The 27530-nt window shown below is 47.2% G+C and overlaps 1 protein-coding gene across 4 annotated transcripts; it reads left to right on the top strand.

The window, feature by feature from the left end:
• The first annotated feature begins 1750 nt into the window (after positions 1-1750).
• On the top strand, positions 1751-27530 carry PRELID2 (PRELI domain containing 2). Of its 4 annotated transcripts, none has more exons than XR_012044053.1 (8): positions 1751-1900; positions 9957-10014; positions 12120-12193; positions 13759-13919; positions 18663-18768; positions 24283-24348; positions 24805-26462; positions 27015-27530. XR_012044053.1 is itself a non-coding variant. In XM_072871843.1 (7 exons), the coding sequence occupies exons 1-6, from the start codon at positions 1826-1828 to the stop codon at positions 24325-24327; spliced, it is 519 nt and encodes a 172-aa protein (XP_072727944.1). In that variant the 5' UTR covers positions 1751-1825; the 3' UTR covers positions 24328-24348; positions 24805-27530. The 4 variants fall into 4 exon arrangements, 1 of the variants encoding a protein (XP_072727944.1); XR_012044054.1 differs by having other exon boundaries at positions 24805-25028; positions 25436-27530; XR_012044055.1 differs by having other exon boundaries at positions 24805-25028.

Raw genomic sequence — 27530 nt, forward strand, 5'->3', positions numbered from 1 at the left:
CCCTGTACAATGCTCAGCACTTTTCAGGATCAGGCTGGTGGCGAGCAGGACTTCTGTTGCTTAACATTAATCCCATGTTGTAATCTGCAGAAGGTAAACTCTAATTAGTTGAGGTGAAGCAATGATGTGGGACACTTTGCAGGCTGCCACTGGCGGCACAGAACACAGGGGCTTCCACAGGTTGAGGCAAACAGGGAAACGGTATTTTTTCCCCAAAGCATTAACTTTATACAGTTTGCATTCACGAGTAACGTTAATGCAGCCTTAACTCGCATATTACTGCTGAGACTCTGATGAGTTAAGAGACTGCTCACATGTACTTCATGCTGAGGTTGCAAGCCTAGGCAGAGTAATTTATGGCCAAGTTTCTATTTTCCTATGGTAGGTTATAAGATTTCTCTGCAATACTTAAATGATTAGAAATAATGCCATTTTAGCTCTTAGACTTCCATACGTCTCCTGCTGAAATTGTTCAGTGGGTACCGAGGGTTTATTTTTCTAAAAAAGTGCATAAATCTACAGCAGATACTTGACTGGCTTCATTTATCATATCAGGATCTGCAATACGAAAAAATGTAGTCCTTGGGGTATTCATTGATGGGCCTCTACAAATCAGAAATTGTTGTCAAGCAGATCTCTTCCCTCAAATTTGACCTGTCTGATCTCGTGGTTTGTTGGGCTTGTTTAAAAGTTCGCCGGCTTAAGATATGAAAAAAGCAACCAGGCAAAATTGTTGCCTGATAGTTTAATGTTTACAATAAAACTAGATGCAAGCAGGCATTTATAAAATCAATATTTATTGTTCTTCGGTAATTACGACGTTTCTCAACCACTGTTACTCCTCCTGGCTGCGTCAGCTGTTCCCATTCATCCCGACACGTCGCGGGGCGATGCTCGCAGCGAGGAGCCGTGCTCTTCCCGCATTTCGTCCGCAGGCCCGCAGGCCCCGGCGGGCGCCCGGCACCAGCGGAGCGGGGAGCGCAGGACCCGTCTGTGCGCAGCGTTAGGGCCGGGCTGCGAGCGACGCGGTCAGAGCTGGGTGGATTCGCTCCCCCCCGCTTTAAGCGCACTCACTTTATTTTTGGTAATACACTGACTTGATTTACCCAATAAACGCTCTCTGATTTCACACGACGACGACGTTTAGCTTTCCTAACGCATCACGCTGAGGCTACCGTTGAGGCAATGGGTTACTTTTAAGACGTTGCTGTTTTCACTTCTGCTGCAGCCAGAGGCTCCCGCCCGTCCCCGCGGGCCCGGGCCGGCCTTCGTGGCGGGGCGCGAAGGCGCGAGGCGTGCGAGCCCGCAGCCGCAGCCCTTGCTGGCCGTCGCCGTCAGCGCTGCCCTTGTCCGGTCCGGTTCTGTCACCAGCGTAAAGGGGATCGGACCTGCCCGGGGCCATCGCCCGGCGCTTGTGGCCGGGCCCAGGCCTGCTGTGAGGCACCGGCGCCGCAGGACCGGGGCCGAGGGCCGCGGACGGCAGCTGACGCGCTCCCTTCCTCCGCGTCCGATCCGTGCCGGTGCGCACCGGGACGCCCCCTCGAGCCCAACGCTCCCGGGGCCCACCCGCAGCCTCTGCCCCGCGCCCCGATGCCTGCCCAGGGGCCCGGCCCGCTGCCCGCGGCCGGCCCGCGGCACCCCCCGCAGCCGGGCGGCCTCCTCCAGCGGGACGGGCCGCGCCCGGCCCGGCTCCCCGGGGCGCGCCGGGGCGGTGGGGCGGCGGCCGCACACAAGATGGTGGCGGGGCGGGGCGGCCCCGCGGCGGGTCCGCGGGGCGGGGCGGGCGGGAAGCGGGGCCGGGCCGGGCCCCGGGCCGGAGCCCGCCATGGGGGTGACGGTGGAGGTGCACCGCGTGTACCGGTACCCCTTCGAGCAGGTGGTGGCCAGCTACCTCCGCAAGGTAACCGGGCCGGCCCGCGCCCCCCCCCCCCCCCGCCCTCCCGGGGCGCTGCCGGCTGGGGCAGGAGCGCCTCACGGCGGCGGCGGGGCCCGGCCGCGGGGTGTGCCCGCTCCGGAGCCGCTCTGCTGAGCTCTAGTTCCTGCGCTAGCCGCCGGCTCTGCCCCCTTTGTCTCTCCAGCAGCCTTCCTTTGTTCCTGCTTGCGCGGTGACTGCCTGCAAAACCCTAGGTGTTGCCTGTGGGAGAGGAAACCGGCGTGGGGAACGCGCCGGAGCTGGGGCAGGGAGCAGAGAGCCGCCCTGCTGCCTCCGGCCCCGGCCGCGCCGCAGCCCGGCACACGCAGGGCGTGCAGGAGGAGCGGGGCCGGCCGAGGCCCTGCTGCGCGGGTCCCGCTCTGGGGCCTTGTGGGCCTGCGGGCCCTTCCTGCAGCTGAAAGCTTGGTTTTCCTCGTCATCGGAGCGTCCTTCATGCTTAGATGAAAACTTGCCTTTCTGTGCCCGAGGTGCTGGTTGCGTGTGGGTTGAGTAGGAGTCTGCGGAGCAGAGCGGTCTCCCTCACGCTGTCTCGCACCCCAGGGTGCCCGGGCTGGGTCTGGGAGCCTCGCCCATGGTCACTTCCAGCAGGGACGGTGCTGGCCCCGGTGCGGAGGACGGGGTGGGCAGTGCCGTGGCTGCGGTGGAAAGCGGGTGGCCGTTCTTCTTGGCCAGAAACAGCCCGCTTGCAGAGTGTGGTGTGGTCAAAACGTGCGAGAGGGACTTTGGTGCAGTAAACAAAGCCACCTGCTGCCACAGGCTCCGCTCCACAGGCGTGGCGTGCCGGTCTGTGAGCCGTGGTGGACTCATGGGGGTACGGCATGGCTGCCCTGTGGCACAAGGGACGTGCACAACCGGGACGGCAATACCTGCCCTTCCAGGGGCTCTGCCGTGGTGGCTGGGATCTCTTTGAAAGAAAGATTGGAGCAGTAGAAATGAATTCTGGTTTTCTGTCCTTGCAGAACGCTAACCCCTGCGTCACTGCTTGGTGCAGTATGGCTTTTGGCCTAGTAGTGCAACAATCATTAGACTTTTAAGTAGGCTTTAAAATGAAAACGTTTTGCAGTGGCAGAAGGCTGTGTTAATGACAGGTAAACAGCGTTTCCATGTTGCATCTGCTCCTAGCAAAACAGCATCCCGCTAAATTTTCCTTCTGAGCACTGTTGTCTCTCAGACCCAAGCTCCAAGCTGTGCATCAAAACTGTGCTTTTTGTTGGTGTTTTCCTTTGAACAGTAGCACAGAAATAGGGTTGAATTCTAATCTTTATTACAAGCTGATGCCGGGCTTTTGCCCTCTAGCTGTGACTGGTTTTTGTGAACACCAAGGTGAAGAACAGAGCAGGTTCCATTACATTTGTTTTGGCCGCATGTGTTTAAACATTAACGATAGAAGTGAGCAGCTGTATAGCGCAGGGCATTTCCTTGGCACAAAACCCCATGGGTTTGTGAATGTTCTCAGCAGGACAAGATGTTTAAACAAATGCTGACTTTGGGCTAAATTCATCCTTGATGCAACCAACTTAAAACACAAGGAAGGATTTTTTTGTCTCAGCCAGCTGCCAGTTCTCCGTCTCCTGTTAGCAGAGGCCTGGCAATGGCAGACACACAACGGCAGTGCCAAGAGGAACCCGGAGCGTCCCCGCTTGCGAGACGCACAGCTCCGGCACCCGGGCGGCTGTGCAAATGATGACAGCAGAACTGGGCTGAATGCGCGGGGCTGCGTCCTGTGGCTGAACCTGCCCGGCGTTCTGCTGCGGTGCGGATGCCCAGGGCAGCCCTGGCCAGCGCGGCAGTGGAGCAGAGCCCCGCGCGCTTGCTTGCAGCCGAGGCAGCCCCAATGACTCCAGTTCATCAGCGGTGGCATGACGACCTGCCCCGCGGTGTGCAGCCTTGCTCCTGCTGCTGCCCACCTGGGCGCTGGGAGGCAGAGAATGCCTCTTGCTGAGTAACCTTTTATTAAAAATGGTCAGATCCTTAAGAACTGGATTGGTTTTATGGGTGAGGGTAGGAGTGGAAGACAATATGTTGCACTTCTACCAAGAAATAACAAGTTTTTCCGGTTTGCTGAAAGCCTGTAAAAACGACATTGGGCTTGCTGAAGTCACCAGGCAGAAGCACGCGATCTTGGTGGGGTCAGCTTCTCGTCTTCAGTGTCCATCTCGTGAGGAAATGACTGATGAGGTGCACGAATCTCTAAAAGATGTGTTGGTGTGTTTTTGTTTTAATTGACTGCCTATTTTTTTTCTGGTGTTCGATGGCTCAGTACAAAATGGAATTGGATCCCTGTAGTGGTGTCATGCCTGTACTGAAAACCAAACTGTCATGTATGTGAAATTCTTTTACAAAGGAAAAACCCAAAATTTCCTCACAAGCCGAAGCACCAGAGCTTTGAACAGCAAATACAGGCAAAGATGCTTAGTCTGGAGTCTTTCTATTTCTCTTGTTTCTGTTAATCATCTACAGCTGTTCCTTTTTTTGCCCTAGAATAGGACTGTGCAAAGATGCATTTAAGGTTTTCTTTAAAAAAAAAAAAAGGCAAGAAAGCAAACTTTTTTTCCTCTCTCCCTGCTGCAGAAATCCTGAGCTGTAGCTCTGGCAAGCTTGGGCAGTCGGAGTTGCTAACCATATAGTTTAGACTGCCACACTATGGCTAAGCGATGGATGTGCTCCGAAATACTAATTTGAAAACACTGAATAAACTTGGAGAAGAGAAGGCAGGGCCACTTTTTGCTGATTTTCTTGAGTGTTTGGCAATTAGAGGTGAGAGGAGACGCAGAGTTAGTGCTTTTCATTGTGAAAGATTTGAACCAGAGTAGAAATGCAAATGGCAATTGTATTCTGTGGTATACTTCCATATGACTTGAGAAGGGCAGTTGGAGGTGAATAGTGAGGCTAATTATGACAGCCAGAAGCACAGAGCAGAAAGGTTAAAATAATCCTCATTTGTATGTGGCAGCAAAGTGCATTGCATGCTTTTAACCAGGAATTTGATATGATTGGAAAAATAATTGCCATAGTTACTCATAAATGCCATAGTTAAAGTTGACTTCAGGGCTCGTGCTCTTGTTCTTTCTGTTGCGACTCTGCAAGTTGAACCTTTGAATGTTGTTATGTTGCAAAATAGGGTGGGAAGGTGCAAGCAAAGGTGTTCTCAGAGGAGACCAAAGGCAAAGCAGTCAGGGTTCTTCAAGGGCATGTTTGCGCCAAGACATCTCCTGGCTCACAGAAATCCCCCATATTGCCTTGACTGGGGCATTTGTGTATTGGCTGCAATTTATGGTTTCTGAGGACGGAGCACGGCAGTCGCTCGGACTGTGGAAAGCATCAGTGTGGGCTTTTTTTTTTTTTCCTTGACCCCCCTCCTCCTGTGCATCTCTCAGGTTAGGTTTAAAACATCGCTGCACTCTGCAGCAGAATTACACCCAGCTTCTCTAGAAACATGCTCTTACTGCAGAGATGTGTCCTCTGCTTTCATTACGTAGAATCAGTAAGGTACAGGTGGTAATCAGATGGACAGCCTGCTACATCAGATATTGGGGTATATATTCTTGTATGTCGGTTCAGAAATATGCTAGAAAATATTCTGCCTTCGCCATGCGTTTCTAGAGAAAACGGCCTCTCCATGGTCGGTGTGGGAGGATGGGCACTGGCAGAGCACCATCTCGAGGGATGTCCTGGGTGGGTCAGGTGGATGGTGGTCTGCAAGGGCCGCTTTCTTTCTGCCGAGTACACCTTTCGCAGAGCTGCGGCGTAGGCAAGGAAGAATCCTGCTGGAAGTAGGGGCATTAACTTCTGTCATACCCGTCCGAAGCGCCTGGGCTCGCGTGGCCGGTCCCCAGGCAGAGCCGCTGCGTTGCTGAGGCTGTAGGAAAGCCGTGCTGGCTACGCCTTTGTGGGGTGCGGGGCCGAGGGGAGCCCTGCCCCGTGCCCGGGGGCCTGAGCCTGCTGGAGCGGACCGCAGAGCTGCTGGGTGGCCGTCAGGTTAGCACAGGTGTCGTTTAAAGTGAGCCTGCGAACTGTAAATCAAACGTTTAGTTCAGGTGTGACAAATTGATTTGTATTTGAAATAAGTGTATCTGTATGTGAAGGGCTTTTGTATTTATCGGTCTTTATCACAGCAAGTAATCTGTGCAGGGGGTTTGCTAGACTTTTTTTTTTTAAATTTACGTTTATTCACAACCACCACCTTTCCAAACCAATAACAAAGTGGAGGAATCTGGAAAGGTTCAGCTGATTTTGCAGTGTCACTGCTTCGTTTCCTTGCAGTTACAAAAGAAAGAATCCGAATATTTATGAATTTAAATATTATTATTTTTTGCAAGTCTTTGAAGCTGTCATTTTGATTTATGTGGGCTCCATTTGATCTTGCATGTAAAACCAGCCCTTCATTGCTTTGAAATATTTCATTTTTATACAACTCATTACGTGTAACCTGCAGTGATTTCTCTCTGCTGCTAAACACAGTGCCGCTCTTAGAGGCCTGCCATTTCCCACAAATAACTTCTAAGAAACATCGCTGTGGTTAGAAACTGCTGCTTTTGATAAACGATCTTACACATTGCAGTTAGGAAAGGTATGTGGGGTCTTAATTCCCTGGATTCAGAATAATGGCTAATGCAATCAATTCTGCTTGCTGTTATTTGTAGAAAACGATTGATACATTTGCAGGAAGACCGAATGAGAGCACAGGAAGTCTTTATCTAATTTTAATTGTCAGGTTTTTGCAGGCGGAGAATGGAGTGCTTCAGTTCTGGTAGGCGTTGGAATGAGAGGTAACCCCATAACCGCTCGGGTACCCCCTGTGCTGGGGTGCCGAGGGGTTTCTGGGTGTGGGAGTCTCGGTGCTTCCGAACGGCGCTTGCAGCTCCGCATCTGTGAAATGGGCTCTGACGTCTCCAGGAAACGCTCACGACCGGCAGCCAGGGTAGAAAAAAGTCATTTCAAAGCTATGGATAGCTTAGAGGCAAAGTCAGCTTCGTGGCTTCTGCTGTCGCCGATTTGTTTGGGGTCCTCTTAGTGTGATGGAGGCGAAATGTCTTTAAAATAAGAAAATCGCTCTGGAAAGAAATTTACTGCAGGAACTCACTGGAACTATTTAATTTTTATAAAAAAGTATGCACGCTTTGTCTGGATAACTGCTTCTTTTTCATAACGGTACAGCATTTTGAGTTGCAGTGTTTGGAGTCGTACCTCCCCAGGTGCAGCCTGAGGTGTAGCGGGCTGCGGGCTGGGCAGGGTCTGACAGGCGAGGCCTGGAGGTCGGGCCTGAGCAGCGAGAGGGGCCGGGTTTGCTCCCGGCTCCGGTAAGCGGGCAGGCCCCGGGGCTCTCCTCTGCTCCGCCTTGCCGGAACAACGAGGGGGTCGCGCCGGTCCCCTCCCGGTGGGGCCCTTCGGCAGCCTGGCACACGCCAGGCCGTGGCCGTGGCCGAGGAGCGGGGCCCCTGCCCTGCTCCGCCTGGGCCGGGGGACAGGCGCTGCCCGCCCCGCTGCCCGCCGAGGCGGGTTTCGCGCGTTTGCCGGCCGGGCCACAAGATGGCGGTCCCTCCTCGCCCGGTGCCGCCGGCTGCCGGAACGGCCCGGGGTGCCGCGGGGTGCCGCTTCTGCCCCGGCAGCTCTGAGATTTCGGCTCGTTGGCCTGCCTGTCCTGCTGCCCGAACAGCAGGCAGGAAAGCTGCCCCTCGACAGCCCGGCCGGATTCTGCCCAGCGGTTGCTGCCCATCCTCTCAGCTTGCAGCCTGGTGCTCCTGGCCAGCCCCGGCACCCTCTCCGGTGCTGGTGTGCAGGTGCAGGCCGAGGGGACGGTGGCTGTGCCTTGGGAGCTCCCAGGGACGTATGGCGAGCGGGCCGGCAGCCCGTCCCTGCCTCAGCACCCCGGGTCCCCTCCTGGCGCAGGGGTGCCCTCGGCGGCGTGGCCGGCAGCGGTGCTCTCGTGGAACAGCGCGTGGCGGGAGCTGTGGCGTTTGGGGCGACCGTGGGTTAGCAGCACCGTGGCAGCCGCCTCTCTTCAGGCAGTCCCGAAGTTTGGAAGTCCTTGCTCTGTCATGTGGCCCAACACAAGCAGTTGGGGATGCGGACGCTGGAGCCAGTGCCTTGTGTGACTTCTGGAAGGGGTGGCAGTGCCGGCCCCGTGCCCTTGCTGAGCAGGGGAGGTGACCCAGGGCAGTTTGCGTTTGCGCTCCCGGGCAAGGAGACCGCAGGGCAGGGCTGAAGCCCTTGGGCTAGTGGGAGCCCTTCAGATGGGGACGGGACTCCTGTGCCTCCGGTGCTGGGGAGGAGGGTTCAGGGGTTGAGTTACTGCAGGGCTGAAATAACAGCCAGGCCGAGATCTCTTTGTTCTCTGCTGCTGTTAGCTTTGGTGTCCCCAGGGAATGGAAACCTTGCATGGAGGCTGTGGCTGACTGGAAACACTGTTTTTGTGGCTGTTAGACAATCCTAGCCATTACATCTGCTTGTAGACTTGTAACGTTCTTTCTTTTACTGTGCTGTGTAGGAAATTGAGTCTATTTCTGTTTAAATACTGGGGTAATAGGGCCTGCTATTTAGTGAAAGATATATGTAAACGGCTCTTTGTTTCACACGATTGGGCCTTACAGAGTGTAAGTTACATCGATAATGTAATTATGCCACTATTGCCATTGCAAAGCAGCATGTTGTGGAGAAGCCTCCAATTTCTGTGTAGAACAGGACTTGAAAACCTTGCACTTTTTAAATCAACTTTTATTGTGCAGCAATAAAAAATAGTAGAGCTGGATTATGGAACAGCCTGTTCTGGAGCTGTCGACCTTTTTTGCTTAGAACCCAAGATATATATCAGAATTTTGGAGCACCTATTATTGCACATCGTAATCGCATTACATAAAGTGAGTTAGCCTTAAAATGCCATTTCCACACCTTTCCTAAAGCTTTGTATCTTTTTTAATGCTAATCTTTGTCTGGTGGTCAGTATTTCTTCAGTCTGGCATTTGTAATAGCATGGAGGTTACGGTAACTTTTGGGTATTATTTGAGTTCAGTAAATTATCTTGCACTTTAAATTTTAGAATTCAGTATTCACATGAATGTTGATTGCTTTTTGCAATGGAGAGTAAGGTCCTTGTAGCCTTCTTTGTCTCATTTCTAGCCAGAGGAGTTTTTTAAGTTCCAAAATAGACTATGCATCCTTAGAAGTCCTGTTCTTGTGCATACATTTCTTATGTAGGATATTGCCCTACAGGCAACCTGTACAATTTTGGCATAATTCCTGTGCAGTGGAGGTCTTGGAGCGAGAATCTCTTTCTTCCAGCCTTGAAACAACTCGTCTGTACAGCCTAAGGAAAATGAGGTTATCTTGAGCAGGAACGGGCAGTAGCAATCCCTTATCCTTGCTGCCCGCCAGCCCCTGAGCAGAAGAGCATGCCCTCTTGCCAGGGTGGACCCACACTGCAATCCAAAGTGACGTCCCGCTGTCACACTCTGCTAGCAGCTTTTGCAGGACAGTGAAATGTTACGTACCAGAGTCTGTGTTCAGGTGACGCTGCACTGTACCTTTCCAGCTTTTTGCTTGAGGAAATAGGTTGTGTGGCTGAACATGCTTAGTGGCAGTGACAAGGAGCTTGCGTGCTGCAGAAACTGGGGACGCTGTTGTTCTCTGCAGAGTGCAGCGTGGGGGGCTTTGGCCCCTGGAGCTGCCATGCTGCTGAAAGGTCTGCTTAGCCCTCATTTGAAAAACGTGATGTGAGTCAAGAGCTCGCATCTTCCTTTCTGTGGTATGGAGGGTGTGTGGAAGATAGCATCTCCCCTTCAAGCGATTTTTCTCATAGCAGTATTGTGGGCTTTCTGTTTGTTTTCTAATCTTTCTTACTAAGCTAATCATACTAAATTCTTCCTTTCTGCTAACTTGAATGGAGACTGCAGGTTGTTAATATCAGGCAGCTCATACCTGTTGAGAGAAGCTATGAAACTGCTTTTGACTTGACGAGTGACAGCTAGCAATTTTCTTTTACCCATGTGAGAAGTGGTAATCTTTACCCTATGCATTTTTATCCCAGTATCCCAGTCCCATGGAGAAACATGTCACGGCTGTAGAAACAGTGGAAGAGAAAACAGGTAAGCTGCCTGACTTTTCTTACAGAGCTAATTAAAATTTTTCATAACCTTTAAAATTAATTATGTAATAGTTGTATTTCAATAGAAACTGGGCACTGCAGACATGCCTGGGATTCCTGCGTGCTGGACATTGTGTAAGCCAGACCACGAAAATATTACCACACCCCCCTCCCCCCCATGTGTTTTAACTGCATTAAGTATTTGAATCTTCAGCTTATTCTGAGGCCATTAGACACATTATGCCTGGTTTCTCTATAGTATGTTCTTTTGTTGTACGATTCTGTGGCGTTTCTGTGATGATTTCCATATGCAGTGCTCTACAGATCAGATGTAAGGCCCCTGGAAGGAAGCACAGTGAGCTGTGTGGATCGAGCCTCGGGCGCTCCACAGGCATCGTGCTGCTTGGCTGTCATGATCCCTGCCTGCGGAGGGATCCCTTGCTGTTTCACTTCCCAGATGAGGAGGTAGTTCCAGGAATCGGAGACTTGCGCGATGGCCTTGTAGGAAGCTGACAGTCAGAAAGCGATCACAGATCCTCAGTGTCTTGCTATATCAGTCAGAATTCCTGAAATACCAAAAATCAGATATTACCATTCCCCAGCCATATTGATGGGAAAATAAATCTGGTTGGGTCAGAGCGCAGTTGTCAATGAGGTCCGCTGATACATGTGGATATTTGTTTTCCAGTTGCAGAGTTCGCAGGAAATGTTTGCAATTAGGCACTTAAGGTAACATGCCTGTGCAGAGGATCTATTGAACAGTTATGACACCAGATATGAAACAAGTACCATAGGACTTTGCGTGGAAATAACCACCTTTCTTCCCAATATGGGAACTGTGATCAACTACTCATTTGGGATGAGATAAGAACTTGTGACTTTAAAGTTTTATTCCCAAATGCTTGTGGATGCTCTTTATCATGCATTTGGAGGTGTCTTCTCTCTTGCAGCTCAGGTTTAATGGTGGCTCTTAATTCCAGGTTTATGCTCTCTTTCTAAGCAAGGTTAGTGAGGTTGCCCTGAGATTCAAGAAAGCTGAGCATTAGCGCTGCCATTGCCGTTCTCATCAAATGCAGTAAATCACTCTTCCTGCAGAATGCTTTTCCCCTCTATGTTGCACAGAGATAGATGCTCCATATTATTAATGTGATGTGTTTGTTAGAGTTCTGGAAACGGAACCCCATGAAGTTTTCATTGCACGAATCCCACCAAATGCAACTGTTCGAGAAGGTACTCTTTTATCGCGGAGAAGTCTTTAACCTGGGCTGCCTGCCAGCTGGCTTCTCGTTCGGTAGCATTCTGTTCTTGATCTGGGTCATTAAATATTAAAAGGCAAAGTGATTCTAAAAGCCAACCGTTTTTTGGAGATACTAAATAACTGTAATTTGTTTCCTAATAGATAGTTTTGTCCTTGTCACTGGGTCCAACTCAATACAAAAATAAATGTGTGATGAGACAGGACTGTTCTGTAAATCTGTACGTAGTGTGTTTGCCCAGAGAATGAGCCTGAGAATATAAATTGGGGTGGGCATAGAAGTAAATGAAAACTTAGGTCTGTATGTTGATCTGGTAGCTCAGTCGACCGAGCTTTTCTCTCGCCCCGATCGTCGTCCATCCGGTGCCACCAGGAGCAGGGTTCTCTAGTGGGTCCTGCCAGACCCTGCGTGGGCTGTGGGATGGAGTTCTGGGTGCACCCATGCAGCCCGGCACTGGCACCGGCACTGCCTGCAGTGCTTTGCTACCCAGGAGCACCACTATAAATGCCAGTAAAATGCTTGTACCACATGCTGGATAAGGGGGGGTCTGGATCACAGTGGTGGGTGCAGATGCCCTCCTCCAGAGGCAGAGCACAAAATGCCCGTAGCAGTCTTGTTTACAGCCTTCTGTCTGGCAAAGCAGCAGAAATACTGGGTTATACTTAAAAAAAAACCCAAAAAACAAAAAAAACAAACCAAAACCGCCCCCCCCCAATGCTCTGTTAATTTGTCAGCATTTCTCCTTGCATATTTGCTGTGCTGTGAAGTCTTCCAACTACTTTGTTTTTATTAAAAGAATGGTAATATTTGCTGCCGTAACTCTTCCCTTCTCATTTTCTTTTATCATCAGATTTGTCTACGGGGATTATTTACCGGAGGAGAATTGCAACATGCCAGAATGTTATTCCTGAAATTTTAAGAAAGGTAACTACTTTTAGAGAAATTTAGTCAACTTGTAAAACCTTAATGCTTCACGGTGGTTTATCTTGTTTAAAAGGATCACATTTCCTAATGATTTTTTTTTAAATTAGAAAAGTTACTTTTAAAGAGAAGTTAAGAGAAGAAAATTCTCTAGGAACTGATTTTATATTTAACTTGAATGGACAAAATCGTAGCCTTGAGCACGCTAAGATGTAACTGGTGGTGGTGGTTCTTTTACAGGCAGTGATGGGCTTTTAACTTTTGTACCTGGAAAAAGTAAAGCTGTTTTAAAATGTTATCTGGGCCACAGTGAAAGTACAGCCATTCCCCCTACCCCAATATAATAAACTTATTGCTGTCAATGCTCACAATTTTTGTGTGGTAGATGGTATTTTTATAAAAGCCCAGCCTTGTGGAACTCAGCAAGAAGGCAACAGCTAGTAATAAACACTGGGTAATTATTTCTAAGCTGAGCTCATGTATTTTGGATGTCTGATCCATGGCTCCTGAACACATTGGGTTGTAATCACTCACAAAACCATTCTGTAAGTGAACTCAGAGGGAATTAAAATAATACTTAATGTGCCTATAGCATGTTGCAAGTTAAATATGACATCTAGGGTCCCTATAAAGAAGGTAAAACGTGATTCCTTAAAGGCTGTAGTAAACGTAAGGGCCTGGGTTGTGCAATTCCTTAGTGTCTCTCTCTTGTGTCTCTTCTAGTGACAGTCCTTTCTTCACAGTTTGCTGTGGGAGAAGAATTAGCCTTAATTTATTATTTGTTTTTTTGCAGAGTATCTTGCAGCAGATAGTCTGTATACAGAAAAGTACTTTACATTCATGCATGGTTAAATAACTGTACTATTTCACAGCCTGCATGCTTAAAAGTATGCATGTACTCTTTTCCTGGTGCTGATGACTCTCTGTGTTTTTGCCTCTAAACATGTGTTTGTCTCTCCCAAGCCTTACCTGCCAAGGAGAACATATCATTGCCCTGTACATGCAGAATGTAAATAAACCGATGGTGAGATTTTCATCCCTTCTTTGGCCCACGCTTGCTAGATCAAGGTCACTCAGGTTGACAAGTGGGCTCGCAGAGGAGGAGGCCTCCTGGGAGAGAGGAGCTGGAGCAGGGCGTCAGCCGCTGCGCCTGGCAGCAGGAGCCTGCAGAGGTGCAGCCTTTCTCCTGCTCTCGTGGTTTAGCTGGTGGGTTTGGCTGCCTTGCATGTAACTGTTTGGAAGTGGCTTCTGTTATCCTTCGTTGTTGTAAATTAGCTGTCAGCAGCAAGTGAGAAAGCGTGAGGTGATGCAGGTAAGTTGGCCTGTAGTGGTCTTGGAAGTCCGGCTGGGGACCGAGCAGCTTCCCTAAATCTTGGAGTGTTTGCATGGCCTTCGGTAGCTGCTGAGGAAGTTGATTGTTCTCATCAGGGCTAACCACAGCTGATGTGCTGTCCTCCTGAATCCTCAGTCTTATCCTCTGAGGCTAGTAATACTTTCAAAATACTGAGAAGTGATTCTCCCCCCCCCCCCCCTTTTTTTTTTAAAGCTATAATTCTTCTGTTTCCCAGGTCAGTGTCTTAAAAGTGCCCAACATCTACTTGGAAGAGGAATCTTGGCTTAATATGCAGAAAAGAAACATGGCTATGAAAACTCATTGTCTTACCTGGACACAGTATGCGTCTCTGAGTGAGGAGTCTGTCTTCAGAGAGAGCTTGGAGAATCCAAACTGGTGGGTGCTGGCCTCTGGGTGTAGCAGCATCCCTGTGCTGGCTCAGGGCTGCTACTGCAGGGCCCATGGCCCTGAACAAGGATTTTCTGTTGCCATTTGAATGCTTGGAATGAGAGGGGTCTGAATAATAATCTTGTTGGTATGTCTTGGATGCATTTGAAGCAGCAGCTGTAGATGTCCTGTAGCTTTCTTCTGGTTTGTTCAGACGCGAGATTAGGTTCTCTGGCCAGAGCACAAATAATTGCTGGAAATCAATTTTCTGTGCGCTGCTCTGCAGTCATAGAAGGCTGCCCCACTGTTCCTGCACAGCAGTGTAGCCAGAGTGTTCATTTTGCTCTTGTGTCTACCAACAGATGCTTGGACAGCAGTTTAAAAATTACCAGCTCCCTCCTGCTTGCCAGCCATTGGCATGGAGCATACTTGTTCCCAAACAATTTTCTTTCTCTGGTGTCTGGCCCTCTGTGCCCCAAAGATGTAAGCTGCTGTGGGACTTTGGGAGAACACGCACTTGTGTTTGTGCAGAGTGGAGCCTAGAAATGTCTTTAGGCACATTTACGGCAGGATCAGAGTGGAATTCCTAATTCCTGTAGCATTGAAATGAGCAGGTATGTGATACATGTGACTATCTTTAACAAAAAGATTTATTTCCAGCTGATGTCAACCCCATTAATTCTTACTTTGTTCTGGTGTCTCTTGTAATTAGTTGTTACTTTTGCCTTGTGATGTTCCTTGGGAAGCGTGGCAGGGTTGTCCAGCGAGGTCCATGTGACTTTGGAAAGCTCTAAGCATGTTTAAGAAAAAACCCACGAACTTCAGATGAAATTAAATTCCTTGTGGCTCAGGTGTTTTTGAAAGCCCTATGCTGGGATGTTGCTGTTTGAGGACATGTTCCTCTGGCTTTTTAAACTATTTTCTTTCACAAGTTTGCTGGGACCCTTTGTCCTTACTGAGGCTTCCTCCGCATCAGAGTTGCATTGCAACTGTAGATGTCGGTCCTGTTGGTGCAGAAATGCTAATGACTGCAACTGGTCACTCACTCACGCCCTGTTTTCAAGGCTTTTCGGTTCCAGTTTAGGAAAGACACTGTCCTCAGCATGCTGCTTCTGCTCCTGCAGGCTTGTGCAGGAGAGTTGTCTGAGCTCGGTGTCACTACTGCTCACTCTTACCTTAAAGCATACTGTGGCAATCGGGAAGGCAGAGACGTAGCTGGGCTGCCAGAGTGTGATTGCAGCCTCAGCAGGTTCACTTACACAGGCTTTCAATGCCTGCCGGCGCAGCGGTGCCTCTGGAGGTACCACGGGTGCTGATGCAGGTCAGCAACTGCAATACGGAGCTGCAGGAGCCCGTGGACCTCAGCCGTGCTGCCCTGGCCAGGTAGGTTCAAGGATACCTGGGTGTGCCTGTGCACACCACTGTCACCTCTTTGGGAGTCTTATGGAGGTAATCGGATCTAACAAATGCTGGCTGGCAAAACAGGTGTGAAATTTCAGCTGCATGTAGTATATGTACGGTGACATCTGCATTTGAATAGATGAAGGAATTATGCAAAGGGCGTAACATTAGCAGCATACTATTGCACTGGAGAGAAATAAGAAAACACACAATGAGGAGACTCAAGTGATCGTGATTAGTGGGAAAATTGTACATTATGCCCCTAAAGAGAGAACAACTTTACGAGAGTGATGGTAACCTGAGTACAGAGAGAAACTTGTCTTTCTCCCCTACTAAGCACTGCTGGGCAGATTTCAATAGCAACTTCCTGAAACTCTTCAGGGCACTAAAAGCATCAAGAGAATGAGAAAATTCTGCACCTCAGTCAGGCACCATCCACGTGTTGTAGCAGGCTGTTTGTTTGTTTAATCAGCTTTAACATGACATTGTTAAGGATGCTGATAAATGAAAGCAGAGCGCAGCTTTGCTGGCTTGCATCTTGATCAGCTGCCCGAGCAGGTCGACTGCCTTCGCCTCTCCTCGCACCTCCCAGGTGTGTGGTGGGCTCTGCGCCAGGCACTGCTCGCTCCCAGCCCAGCAGGGAGCTGCAGGCCGGGGAGGTGTTGGGGTGGTGGCTGCAGGCGGCCCTGCAGGCATTCCCCGGGGTGCGTTACAGCCGTGGCACCCGCAGCCCTGCTCTGTGCCCCTGCAAGGAGATCTCTTGCCGGTGGGGTTAGTGACAGAGCTGCTGCTTTGGAGAGCTGCAGCCTGGTCCCAGGTATGCGTGGTGGGATGATGCTGATGGGAATCCAGAATATTTCTAACCCTGTCAGATGAAGTTATAACTGTCTGTGCTGACTTCAGCCCAGCTACTCTGTAGACCAGTGTGCTGTAGAAAATCAAACCACGAATCCAGTCCCTGCAGGGACTGGTTGCCAGGCTTAGACGTTTAGCAGAACCTCATCCGTAGGATATGGACTAGTTTACCCAGTTTGAGATTGGCAGTTACACCCTTTATTATTTTCAGCTAGAGAACCGCAAGTCAGGGAAGGGAGACTGCGACCTTCCTGATGTCCCTAATGGAACTGGGGCAATTGAAGTGGTGCTTGCTTACTCCCAAACAGTCAATTTAACCACAGCGTAGTTCTTCCTCTTAATGTCAGGTGGTTATTTTGTCCTAAATAAATGTGAATGCAGAGATGCCAACTGCTGCATATTCTTGCAAAGTGAATTATTGTGGGTGCTTCCAAGCAGAGCATATAAATGTCTGAAAAGATCTAGTAGCAAACAAACATTACCATAAATAAATTCTAAACCATTGAAAAAGGCATGATGAGGCGTATCTGTATATTCAGAGGCCAGAAAGCACCGTGTTATCCTCTTGGCTGAACTCCTTCATGACAGTTTTTATGTGGTTTCCATGATTTAATTGCTGTTATAGACAAGCATCTCATCACGATGTCTAAAGTCCAAAGAAAGCCAGTTAGTCCCCGCAGGCAAGGCCTGGCTGCAGGCAGAGCTGCAGGCAGGGTGGGTCTGGACCCGAGCGGCGTTTGCCTGCAGAAGGTCTGGGGCGGCTTGCTGGCACTGCCCTGGTGTTCACTGGCACTGCCGCGGGATGCGGCTCTGGAGGGCTCTGGTGCTTGGAGCTTTCACTGCTGGTATATCAAACCAGTGTGAATCTTGTCAGCCACTCTCCTCCACTTGCATGTGTACGTGTTTGGGTTAGTGACAATTTCTAGAGTGATTCACTGGCTCTTACCCTGGAAGTGTGCGTTATGTACATGAGGTTTGAGCTTGCTTTCCACCCAGCTGAGGTGCGCAGCGTCCGTGTTGGTGGGGAGGGCTCTGGGAAGAGTTGTCTGTGCACAGTGCCAAACCGAAGGGGAAAGTCGGTGGCAAAACTCCCCTGTAACTGCCTGGATTTATGTTGAAGTTGTGTACTGGCAAATTTCCATGTGTCTGAGCAGGTTACACCTGTCTTTCCGCAGTGGAGAATCCCTATGTAGCTTGAATTTTGTCTCTGGTGTCATTTGCTGTCCCTCTGTGTTTTGGTTTGACTGCTTTCCCCCTCCCCGCCAGGAGCATTTCTTTGCTTTTTCATTTAGTGTCCCTCAATTGCCATCAGATTCCTTTTATTACCCAGCCCTTTCCCTCATTCAGCTCGAGGGAGCTGAAGTCTCTCGCAGCCCGGTGGGCACAGGGTGAGAAGATGTCTCCCTGATGTGGAGAGATGCACGTGATGCACGAGCAGTGCTTGTCAGCTGGAGATGGGAATTAAAAAGATCTCCCGTACAAAAGCTCCCTCTTTTGAAGAGCCTCGCACTGGATCTAACTTTTAATTTAGTTTTGAAAGCCATGCAGGCTTTGGAAACTCTCCCTGACACTATCTGAACAAGAATATTGCTAGACTTTTTATAGTAAAGACACTTTAATTAAGCTCCCATCATGAAAACAATTAGACCAAATTTGCCGTACTTAACTAGTCAATAATTTAGTAGTTGGATCTCATTAATAGACTTCTCCCTCTGACTCTGTTGTAAGGATGCGGCATTGCCAGCTGCCTGCTACGGAAATCAATCAGAGATCAATATTTTCCTTGAGCCTCCCTTTTTTGTCCCCTACAATGGTGAAACTGCAAAATGAATAAATAAATCCCAACCAGAGCAGCTGAGTTCAATGGTGGATTTTTACTGCTGACATCCATCCTGGGGTTGGAGGGAGCTTCTCACGTTCTCCAGCTCCTTCGCTTGAACTTCACGCATTTGTCGTCTTACCGATTTGCATTGACGGAAATAATAAATGGTCGTGGCCCGGCAAGGGTGTCGGTGGTGCTGGGTTTGCGTGTGTGCTGCGGGGATAGGAGTGGGGGCTCCGCTCCTCACTGTTGCCGCTGCCTCTGTCTAGCTTGGGTGGGATGATGTCCTGAGGACTCTATAAAATCGTGCAAGCGTATTTCACTGGGTCTGCAGTTGGCTTTCGTGATTCCGGAGATGGCTGTTGTGTCCTCTCCAGACCTCTATCTGTGTTGCTGCCCTTCGGGCTTCTCCAGTAAGCGCATGTCTTTCCTGAAGCAGAGTCCAGCAGGGCCTTCCGCAGCGCTGACCACAGGACATGGTCGTTACAAACCTCTCGTTACGCTGATGTTCCTGTATCTTGTTACGTTGGCCTTTGAGATTGTCATACAAGCGTGTGAGTGTAAGCGGTGAATCTCTTACTCGGTATCAAACACTAACTTTCTGAGTAGAGTTTACGCTTACTGTTTACTAAGCAGACAGAAAAATAAAAGGGTGTTATGTTCTTGTTTCTTAGGACAGACTTCACACAAAAAGGCAGAATATCAGTTACGGGGGCAGGTTTGCTCAACTATGTGTTGGAAGCTTTTGCTCAATCGTTTTTAAAACAAGGTGTGAAGAAGGTAAGTTATTTATTGCTTGAATTTCTTCCCCAAATTATATTCTAATTTTTTTCAAATCATCAAGTCATCTGGGCTCAAAATTGAATTGATGTTTTAAGTCTGGATTCTTTACATCTTTTAATTGTTGAAAAAATATTTGACCTTTTCTTTTGTCTACAGAGAATAAGCAGAACAAAAATGGATTTAGTTTTATTATGGTAATAGTTTTATTTCAAATACATTTTAAAACATGGCATGTATGACTGTATCAGTTTCTGTAATTCATTCTTATTCCTGATTTCCCCCAGGCATTGAAACAGTTCTTCTTCCTAATGCTTATTGTACTAGCTAATACTGTAATAGTAATTTGCAGTTCTATAGCACCTTTCCACTGAAATAGTCAAAAGTAGTCAACATGAATTTATATCACGTCACGCATTTTTCTCCAGTAATGTTAGATTTTTTTTGGCAGCTTGATGTATTTACAATAGCCACAGTCAATCTCCCTGTAGCAGTTCTGTATACTTCAATAGTTCTGTCTTTCAGTAAGAATTATGAAAGAGGATAAAAGCTATCCGGCTATCCAGCAGAGCATCCCGAGGGAGTTAGTGTTCAAAGGCCTTTCGTTTCTGGGAGTCATGTCATATTGATAAACTAGGCTTAACAGCAATGTCTCCTGAAGCGTTCATTGGGAAATGAAGTTTCGTGGAAGTCCTGTTCTCTGGAAGTTTGTGCCTTGAAGAGACTTGGGGGTTCAGGCTGTGCTGTGCAGACTGTTTAAACTTTACACCTGCTGAAAAAGGAGCAAGAACGAGAAGGAAGGAATGTTTAATTAAACCTTTTTAATGAGAAAGTAAGAGGGTTTTTTTGTCATCGTCCCCGTCCTGCCCCCCCCCCCCCTTTGCCTTTTTCCCCCCTCCAGTTTGTATCTTGTTTCAGATGAATGAAAGCATACATATGTGCCTGAAAACATGGCATTTTCATGGCTGGGCTCATGAATCTTATGTACTGCAAGACTAATGAACCTATATTTACCATTATTTATAATTTTTTAGTTATCTAACGGAGGAATTTGTTTTTCAGATGAACTTAGATGTCCACAGTTCAGACCATGCCTTATGCCATTCTTTAATTATTCATGGGGAACAAGTGGTTAATACTGTTGAAGGGTTTTTTTGTTTTGGGTTTTCTTGTTTTGGTTTGGTTTTGTTTTTAAATGGCCTTAGCAATGTCCTGTCTTTTTTCCCACTGAAGTCAGTGGGTCTTGGAGCGTGGAGCCTGGGCAGCACCCACAGTCCCTTCGGACACTCTCCTCTCCTCTCCGGTGCCACAGGGGCCGACAGCCGCAACCTCTCCTTGGTGCTTCAGAAGCTGATTTTGGAATCTGTGCCCCAAGAGCTGTAGACGGAAATGTATTTCAAATGGCACGGCCATTTATTCATTTGCTTGTTCTTGATAACTATAAGATCTTTTTGTTGTGGCTTTAAGAGGGGAAGAAAGAAGTAGACAGCTATGCTAGTGTAAGCAATGACCGTGAGCAATGAAACACGTCTTGACTGCTTATGACAGCGCAGAGCTAGCGGATAAAACAAACTAGCTCACAGTATCTCTACAATGCTGCATTAGAAATCCTTTAGCAATTTTGGCTACGTCTGCAGATCTGTGAAAAAGAAAAATACAAGCGCACCAGATCTGGTATAAATGTACAGTCTTGCCTGGTTTTTCCCCCCGCCTCCGAAACATCCGTCTCCCTAAGGCAGCAGCTGTATCTATGCATTTCATTTCTTCTCAGCTGTAAGATAGGGTTCCTTTTGTGGCTTGGCCATAGAGTAGTTTTGAGGCACATTTTACCCAAATGTAATAAATGGCAATACAAAGATGATATTTAAAGTTTTAAAATACATGTTGAATGAATGACAACGCTTGATAAATGTCCTCCAAGCTTCCATTTACTTCTTATCTTCCAGTACCTGATCTGCATCCTTCCTAATGGCCTGACCAAAAGGGCATTGCTTTTCTTGCACCTGGTATAATTGGTTGGAATACGTGAGGATGTTACTTTCAAAGCCAACCCATGATTCCTGCTTTATCTTCTCGGTCCTGACAGCAGTGCACTTCTCCATCCATCTGTTTGGAGAGGCTCAGATGAGATAAGGGAGTAAGGAAGCAGTGGGAGGCAGCAATGTGAGGGGTCAGAGGAAATGGAGCAGGGGATGAGCTACGTGAAGAGCAGGAGAAAATACTGTATGAATATTAAATTTTGTGAATGACTACAATGAAGCTCATGTATTCACACAGTCAACATTAAATATCTCTATTTTATAGAAAGAGAGGGAGAAGTTACTATTCATGAAACTATTCATGGACGCCAAAGGCACTGATCTTTTTAATCATTATTTTTGTAACTGAGATATGACCCTATTCTGTGAGTAGGGGTTTTTTTTAATGCCTAACAGAACAACAGTGACATTTTATGGCTCCTCATATTTGTCACATTTCTCTTATTTTATCCCAACTCTGAATAAAAACATAGGGGAGAAAGTTCTCCTGCCCTGCTTTTGTAGAAGTCATAGTGCATTTGGGTGGAAATTACAGCATTTATGATTTTTTTTTCTTACCTGTTCAGAAAAGGTATTAATGAATGATGTGCACCCACATTATTGCCAATAAAGCTTTCCCCCTGAATAATTCAAAAGTCTGAGCAGATATGCCAGTAAATCCCCACTACCAGCACAGCCCATTTTGGGTCTGTTGCTGAGAGCCTGGCTTCCTTCGGAGAGGGGAAAGGATGCTCCGTAGTGTGCAAGCGAAGTCTGGGAGAGGTCTCCAGCCCAGGAGGGGTAGTGGTGGCTCCTAAGTCAGCCTTTGTTTGTGAGTTTTTAAAATGCGTTTAAAAAGTGGCCCAATTAGTTTGTACGTGTCTAAGTTAGATCATCCCTGCCAGTGTGAAGCAGTACAGATGACAAAGTTATGAGCAATTTTAAGGCCGCACAATAAAGGAGCGTTTGTAGCAAGAAACTTTTGTAATGTTGGTAGATGTTTTAACCGTTGCCTCTGAAATGTTGCAACATTTCTGTCATTTTCACTTCTTGGTTTCTTTTTTAGATTCCTTTTGCTTGACTTGAATATATAAGGAGACGGAAATTAAAGGTCATGATGTAGTGTTTGTTAAATGATGGAGCTGAGCTCAAGTAACAAATATTTAACTGAAAAATGTTTTGTCAAGGCTACAAAAAGAATGAAAGCTGTATTAAGTGCTCTTTTCAGAGACCGCATAAAATTTTCTGCTAGTCTGTTAAAATGTTACCGTGCTTTTGTACTGGCAATGGAAATGAGGTATGCACTGTAATATGCATTGCCTTCATCACGTTCAGACAGGCCATTTATACTTTTCCTGTACGTCACTTGACCTCTTATTTAAAACTTGGACTGTTCGGTAAAGATGTGGAAGACAGTACAGACGTGATATATTCTGCCTGTCCCTATCAGCTGGGAGTCCGGTCTGGCAGACATTCCAGATACAAACATAGGCTGCTCAACAAGTCTGTGGTGCTGGAAACTCCTTAGACTGCCGTTCGGTGTTTCCCTCCTTATCCTGCCGCCCCGCTGCTGGGTCAGCGTGCCCTCTGTGGTTTCAGTCTACCGGCTGCGGTGACAAAGTGGCACTTGCTGGAGGAGTCACCTGTAGCCGTTCCTGAACTGGGAATCTTCTGGGCTCCCGTCCCTTGGAGTGCTTTGGGGTATTACGCCGATAAGGGCTGTATGTAGACACTTACGGCAGGATAGCTTCTTACAGTAGCAGAGTACCTCCACCTTTGAAAAATAAAACTATTCTATGGCTTGTCCATCAGAGAAGCTTTTAAGCTGCAGCTGTAGAGGTGCAGAGTTTAATGGGTAGGCAATGTTTGTTCTGCATTTCAAGTGCATCATTGCACTCTAAGCAGTGTAAATTTAGCTCCTTTAAGCCTGATCTCCTGGGGCTGAGATTTAAGTGTTTGAACTTTAGTTGAAAGGAATGTATTGATTAGGCTTTGATTTAGTCGTTCCTTGCTGAAAAGATAGTGGGTAATGACTTGTACCTGCCCTTTTGTATTTTATTCATTTAATGGAGTCCCTCTCATTCCCCTTTTCTTCCTCAACACCTTTTTGCCTAAAAGTCTGCAGTGCCATGAGGAGAAATAAAAGAAAAAGCAGTTGTCACGCTGTGAACATAATTGATTCAATAAGTAACATTTTTAAATTCCCTAGGCAAACCTCTGAGTCTTCACTTATGTCAATTAGTGCTTCATTCTGTAAACAGTGGCATGTCCAATTTAGACTGATAGACTAAGGTAGTCAGCTTATTGCCTTCTACAAAGAATAGGCATGGAAGATGAACTGTTTTTCGTAGATATAAAATACCTTGTCCAATTTTTTTGTAGAGATGTGAAAAGAAGTTCTCTTGACCTATTTGTTAAAGTTAATTGTCTTTTTACCTCCTCTCACAGTGACTCAAACTCAGAAATCCTTTTTCTTTTATCTTGACAAACAGAGAGCGTACTAGGGTAAGCCTTAGCCCCACACAGGTTATACCTAAGCTCTAAGCTTGCTTCAGTCACAAGATCTGGCCAAACACTAGAGGCGGGGTTGGCAAATACTACAGTTTCAGTACACAGAGCCAAAAAGTGGGAGAGGGAGGGATGTTGTGGATTTTCTTACCTAAAGTGAGTGGGTTTTGCTTTTCATCAAATAGGAAGCTTCTTCTCTCTCACTTTGTACTGAACCTTGAACTTAAATTAATTTCAAAACAGCGAAGCATCTGGCTGTGGAGCAGTCTGTAGCCCTGCTGTGGGAAGAGCACTTGGTCGAAAGCTTCCCCCCATTTTCCAGAGGGCTGCCCTGTGGTGGGTAGTTCAGTGGGCTCATCCGCAGTGAACCCCCCCAGGCAAACCAACCCCCTAGATTCAACCTACATGTCGCTTTAATTAATAGTTCATTGTTTGGTAGTTCCTCCTTCCTTCACAGGGCAGTCCCGGAGAAGAAACATTCACCCTCGTGGCCCTCTGATGGCATTTTTTACTTCATTTCAGTATTACTTTCCTTCATTATAGAAATAATCATAGGGGCTTTTATGGGGAGTTTTCATCCTTGCACACCCAGTTGCTTGCGAAGAACACGAGTGATGGTATTTCCATTTTAAAGAGGGGTATACCAAGGTGCAGGGATGAGAAGTGGCTCGGTCCAAGCAAAGCAGTGGCAGAACTGGAATAAAATGCGTGACCTGATCAAGGGCCCTGGCTTCATGCAGCCTTGATTTGGAAGAGCTTGCAAGCTGCGAAGGGTCCTTTGTCCTCTCCAGGTTCCCGCTGAGCAGCCTGGGCCGTAAGCGCTCCTTGTGCCTCCCGGGCAGCGGGGAGAACTGCACTGAGTTAGTGTGGGACCATAAAATGCTATTTTTTTTTTTTTTTTAAGGCTTTATGTTGTGGGGTGCTCTTTAATGTATGAAATACTTAAGTTGTGTGTAATACTGGCATTTATTTGTGCTTTTCTTCCCAGGGTATTAAAATAATGGAGACACTTCTTCAGGAGCAGTGTGGGTGATCGTGCTCTTAATGAGCGGCTGTAAGTGCAACATCCATCTACAGATAAGAAAAATTGTTCAGAGTTTGTGATACCTATTGCACATTTTGCTCCTTGTAGTTCTACAAATAAATGTGGGGGGTTTTGTCCATTATAAATAGCATGCAACTTTTGAGGAATTTTGAAGAAAAATCATGATCTACTGCAACGTTAGGCTCAATACTATTCTAGAGTTTCTGGATAGCATGTTGATGAAGATGACTTCTGTGTCCTGTATTTCATCCTCTCCTCTCTGTTAATACATCACGAGTGCAATAGTCCTAGTAAAATAAGATGTTGGTTCTATCTAAGGATTTTTACTGAAAAGTAGTAGCTTCAGGGGTTATCTGTGGAGGGAAGATTTGGTCAACTCTTAAATTAGCTTCAGAACAAGAGCAAATGGCTATTGATTACCTCCTAACAAATTTCTTCTAAAACCTATTTTCTCTGCTTTTGCAGGAGAAAATGTATTTGCGTAGTTTCCTTGGAACCGCATATCTTCATTGCCATCAGAATTCCATGGCTGTTGTCTGAACTTTACTGGCACCATTTTACTGAGGAAAGAGTGTTTAATAAGCACAGCTGGAAGAAAAGACGACCACAAACTGCAAATCATTTACAAAAGATTAAGGAATTGTACTACTTAAGGGAATGTTGATCATGAAAATCACAGAGGAACAAGTGTAAGCTTGGAAACAGCATCTTCCTGTGAATTAGCACTATAATCTCTAGAGACTGAGAATTCAGTAAGGGAACACAGAGCAACCAAACAAAAATAGCCCTTGTTGCTATGAAGACACCCTTGCCTAGTCAGCCAGTTGCTTTGTGTCTTATCAAGGGAGGTGCGAGCACACCCCGTGCGCTGTTTATTTCACAGCTTAATTCTGTGGGGTGGAGGCTTCATTCTACAGAAATAAAGCTCAGCTGTAGCAGCTGAGTAGGGTTACTGTTCCCTGCTTGAGTCACTCATTACTTCAGTTCTGATTGCTGCGTTGGAAATACTTGGTTATTATACCCCTGCCAGCATGATTATTTTCAGCTGTAAAGACATGCCTCAATACAATTTTTGCATATATTTGAATTCTTTCAGGAAGTATATCTCTCATATTGCTTCTGAATAGAAGAGGAAGAAACCTGGAGGGGAATTGATCAAGAGCAAGTATAGTTCCTGACAGAGTGTCTCATATGCTTCTCCTCCTTTTGTTCCACACACCGCATCAGGATAGTTTTATTTTAAACTTTTCATTTAAAATTCAGATAAGCACAAAGGGTCTTTGATACCCTGTACTGAGTTAGGGTAATACCACACTTTACAAATAGCCCCATGTAAAGTCTGTGTTTGTGAGATTTGAACCAGTTATTTGATTTCCCTAAAGCAAAATGATTGGCTTTGCATTTTTCAGGGTGGGTTGTGTTTTATTTTCTCAAATGTGATGTAAACTCTCGGTGGACTCTTCCTTATGCTATGCCTGAGTGCTGTGGTCCTGCTTATTTCAGCATTTAATGGTCTCAGCTATCCTATTCTGAAGCTAAATGAGCGTACTACTAAACAGCCCAGCCCCAGGCTGTGGCCACGCGCCAGCTCCCCAGTAGTGTAAATCCACGAACCTTTGCTTCCGTGGCTGGTGCTATAGGTTTACGCTGTGGGAAATGCTCGCCCATACTTCGTGATGAAAGAGCCATGACACGGTCCTTAGGAAATGACCGTATTTTGTATTGGTGCAGCGGAACAAAATCCTTTCCTTCATCTTTCTTATTTTGGTTGTTAACTGATTCTTGTGAATTTGGACTCTGAATACTGAACAGTAAATATTTATGAAATGTAATGGCCACGACTAAATACATTCATTAGCATGTTTATTTTTATTGAGTTGCTGCTTTGTGTGCCTGAGGAAATTATCAAATTACTTCTATTTGAACTGCTGTGTACAATTTTAGGACGAACATTTTCCTTTTTGCATCACTCTGGATTTCGGAATTAGGATGGGAAACATTTGCGTCCTCCCCCACCCCAAAGTAGAAGTAGTCTTTGAATAATGAAAGTCCAGTAAAATCCAGTCTCTTCTTCAAAGGCCGAGTTGCCCATCTGCTTACTGCTAGGTGCCAGAAACAGAAGGGTAAGACTTCTCCTGGGAGCAAGGTGCTTTTTGTGAGGCCTAAAAGGCCCCACATTGCAGGGCGGTGGAATCGCCTGGACCTCGCCGGAGGTGGCCGGACCGTCTCTGCTCATCCCCCGGGGCTCCGGTCTGCCCCTGGCCTGCTGCAAACAGCCCCGCGGGGCAGGGGAGCGACCCTGCTCCCAACTGCAAACAGCAGCTGCAAGGAGCTTTTGTTTTGGAGATCTTCAAGTGCTGTGTCCCCTCTTGGAGCTTAGGTCATCCCGCTGCTAAAAGGTGTCCCTGCGTTTCCCCTGGGAGCAGTCGCGGGCCACAGGGAGGTCTGGGCGGAGGGAGTCCCTCAGGACGCCGGGAAGCGAGTCGCTGGGACACGGGGATGTGATGGGCACGTTCCCCGGGCAGCGTGTGCAGTGTCACGGTATCGAACATACAGGTCCATCCCAGTGGGCAATTAACTCCACCCATCTAATTTTTTTCAGAAATAACTTGCCTTTTTTTTTTTCTTCTCTGCGTGTCTGTCTGTTTCTTCCCGATGCATATTGTCATACCAAGGTGAAGATAAACATCTTCAGATACAGAAAATAAACCGACCAGATCTGATGTCCCCTCTCGGACCATCTGTAAGACAGTGTGTCTTCTTAGACTGATCTCTAGGCACAAAGAAAATCCCCTAATTGCTCAAAAAAATGAGAAAGCTCCCTGCTTATAAGTTTTACATAATTGTTCAAATGTTTAAAACTTTCACCGACTGCAATCGTGGTTTAAATGATGATTTGACTTCCTCATGGTATTCTTCCTGGGACCTGGACAGCGGGGGCTTTGACAGCGTTGGCCTTCAGAAATCAGTGTTCCCAGCAGTCCTGCCAGCCTCTGTTTCTAAATCACAGGGTGGTGAACGAAAAGGAGATACTGTTTTTCAGATTGTTTTATGAAACTAGTTAACACTCACTTGGTTAATTGTAGAAAAGTTAAATTTAAAAATGAAGAAAATCAGTATTTCATTCTTTTAATTGTTGTATTGTAGTGTCCCATTAAAGCTCATCTATGGACGTTTCCATTAAAGGGTCA

Source organism: Ciconia boyciana, chromosome 9 (genome assembly GCF_034638445.1).
Source record: "Ciconia boyciana chromosome 9, ASM3463844v1, whole genome shotgun sequence".
In the NCBI taxonomy this organism is placed as follows: domain Eukaryota; kingdom Metazoa; phylum Chordata; class Aves; order Ciconiiformes; family Ciconiidae; genus Ciconia; species Ciconia boyciana.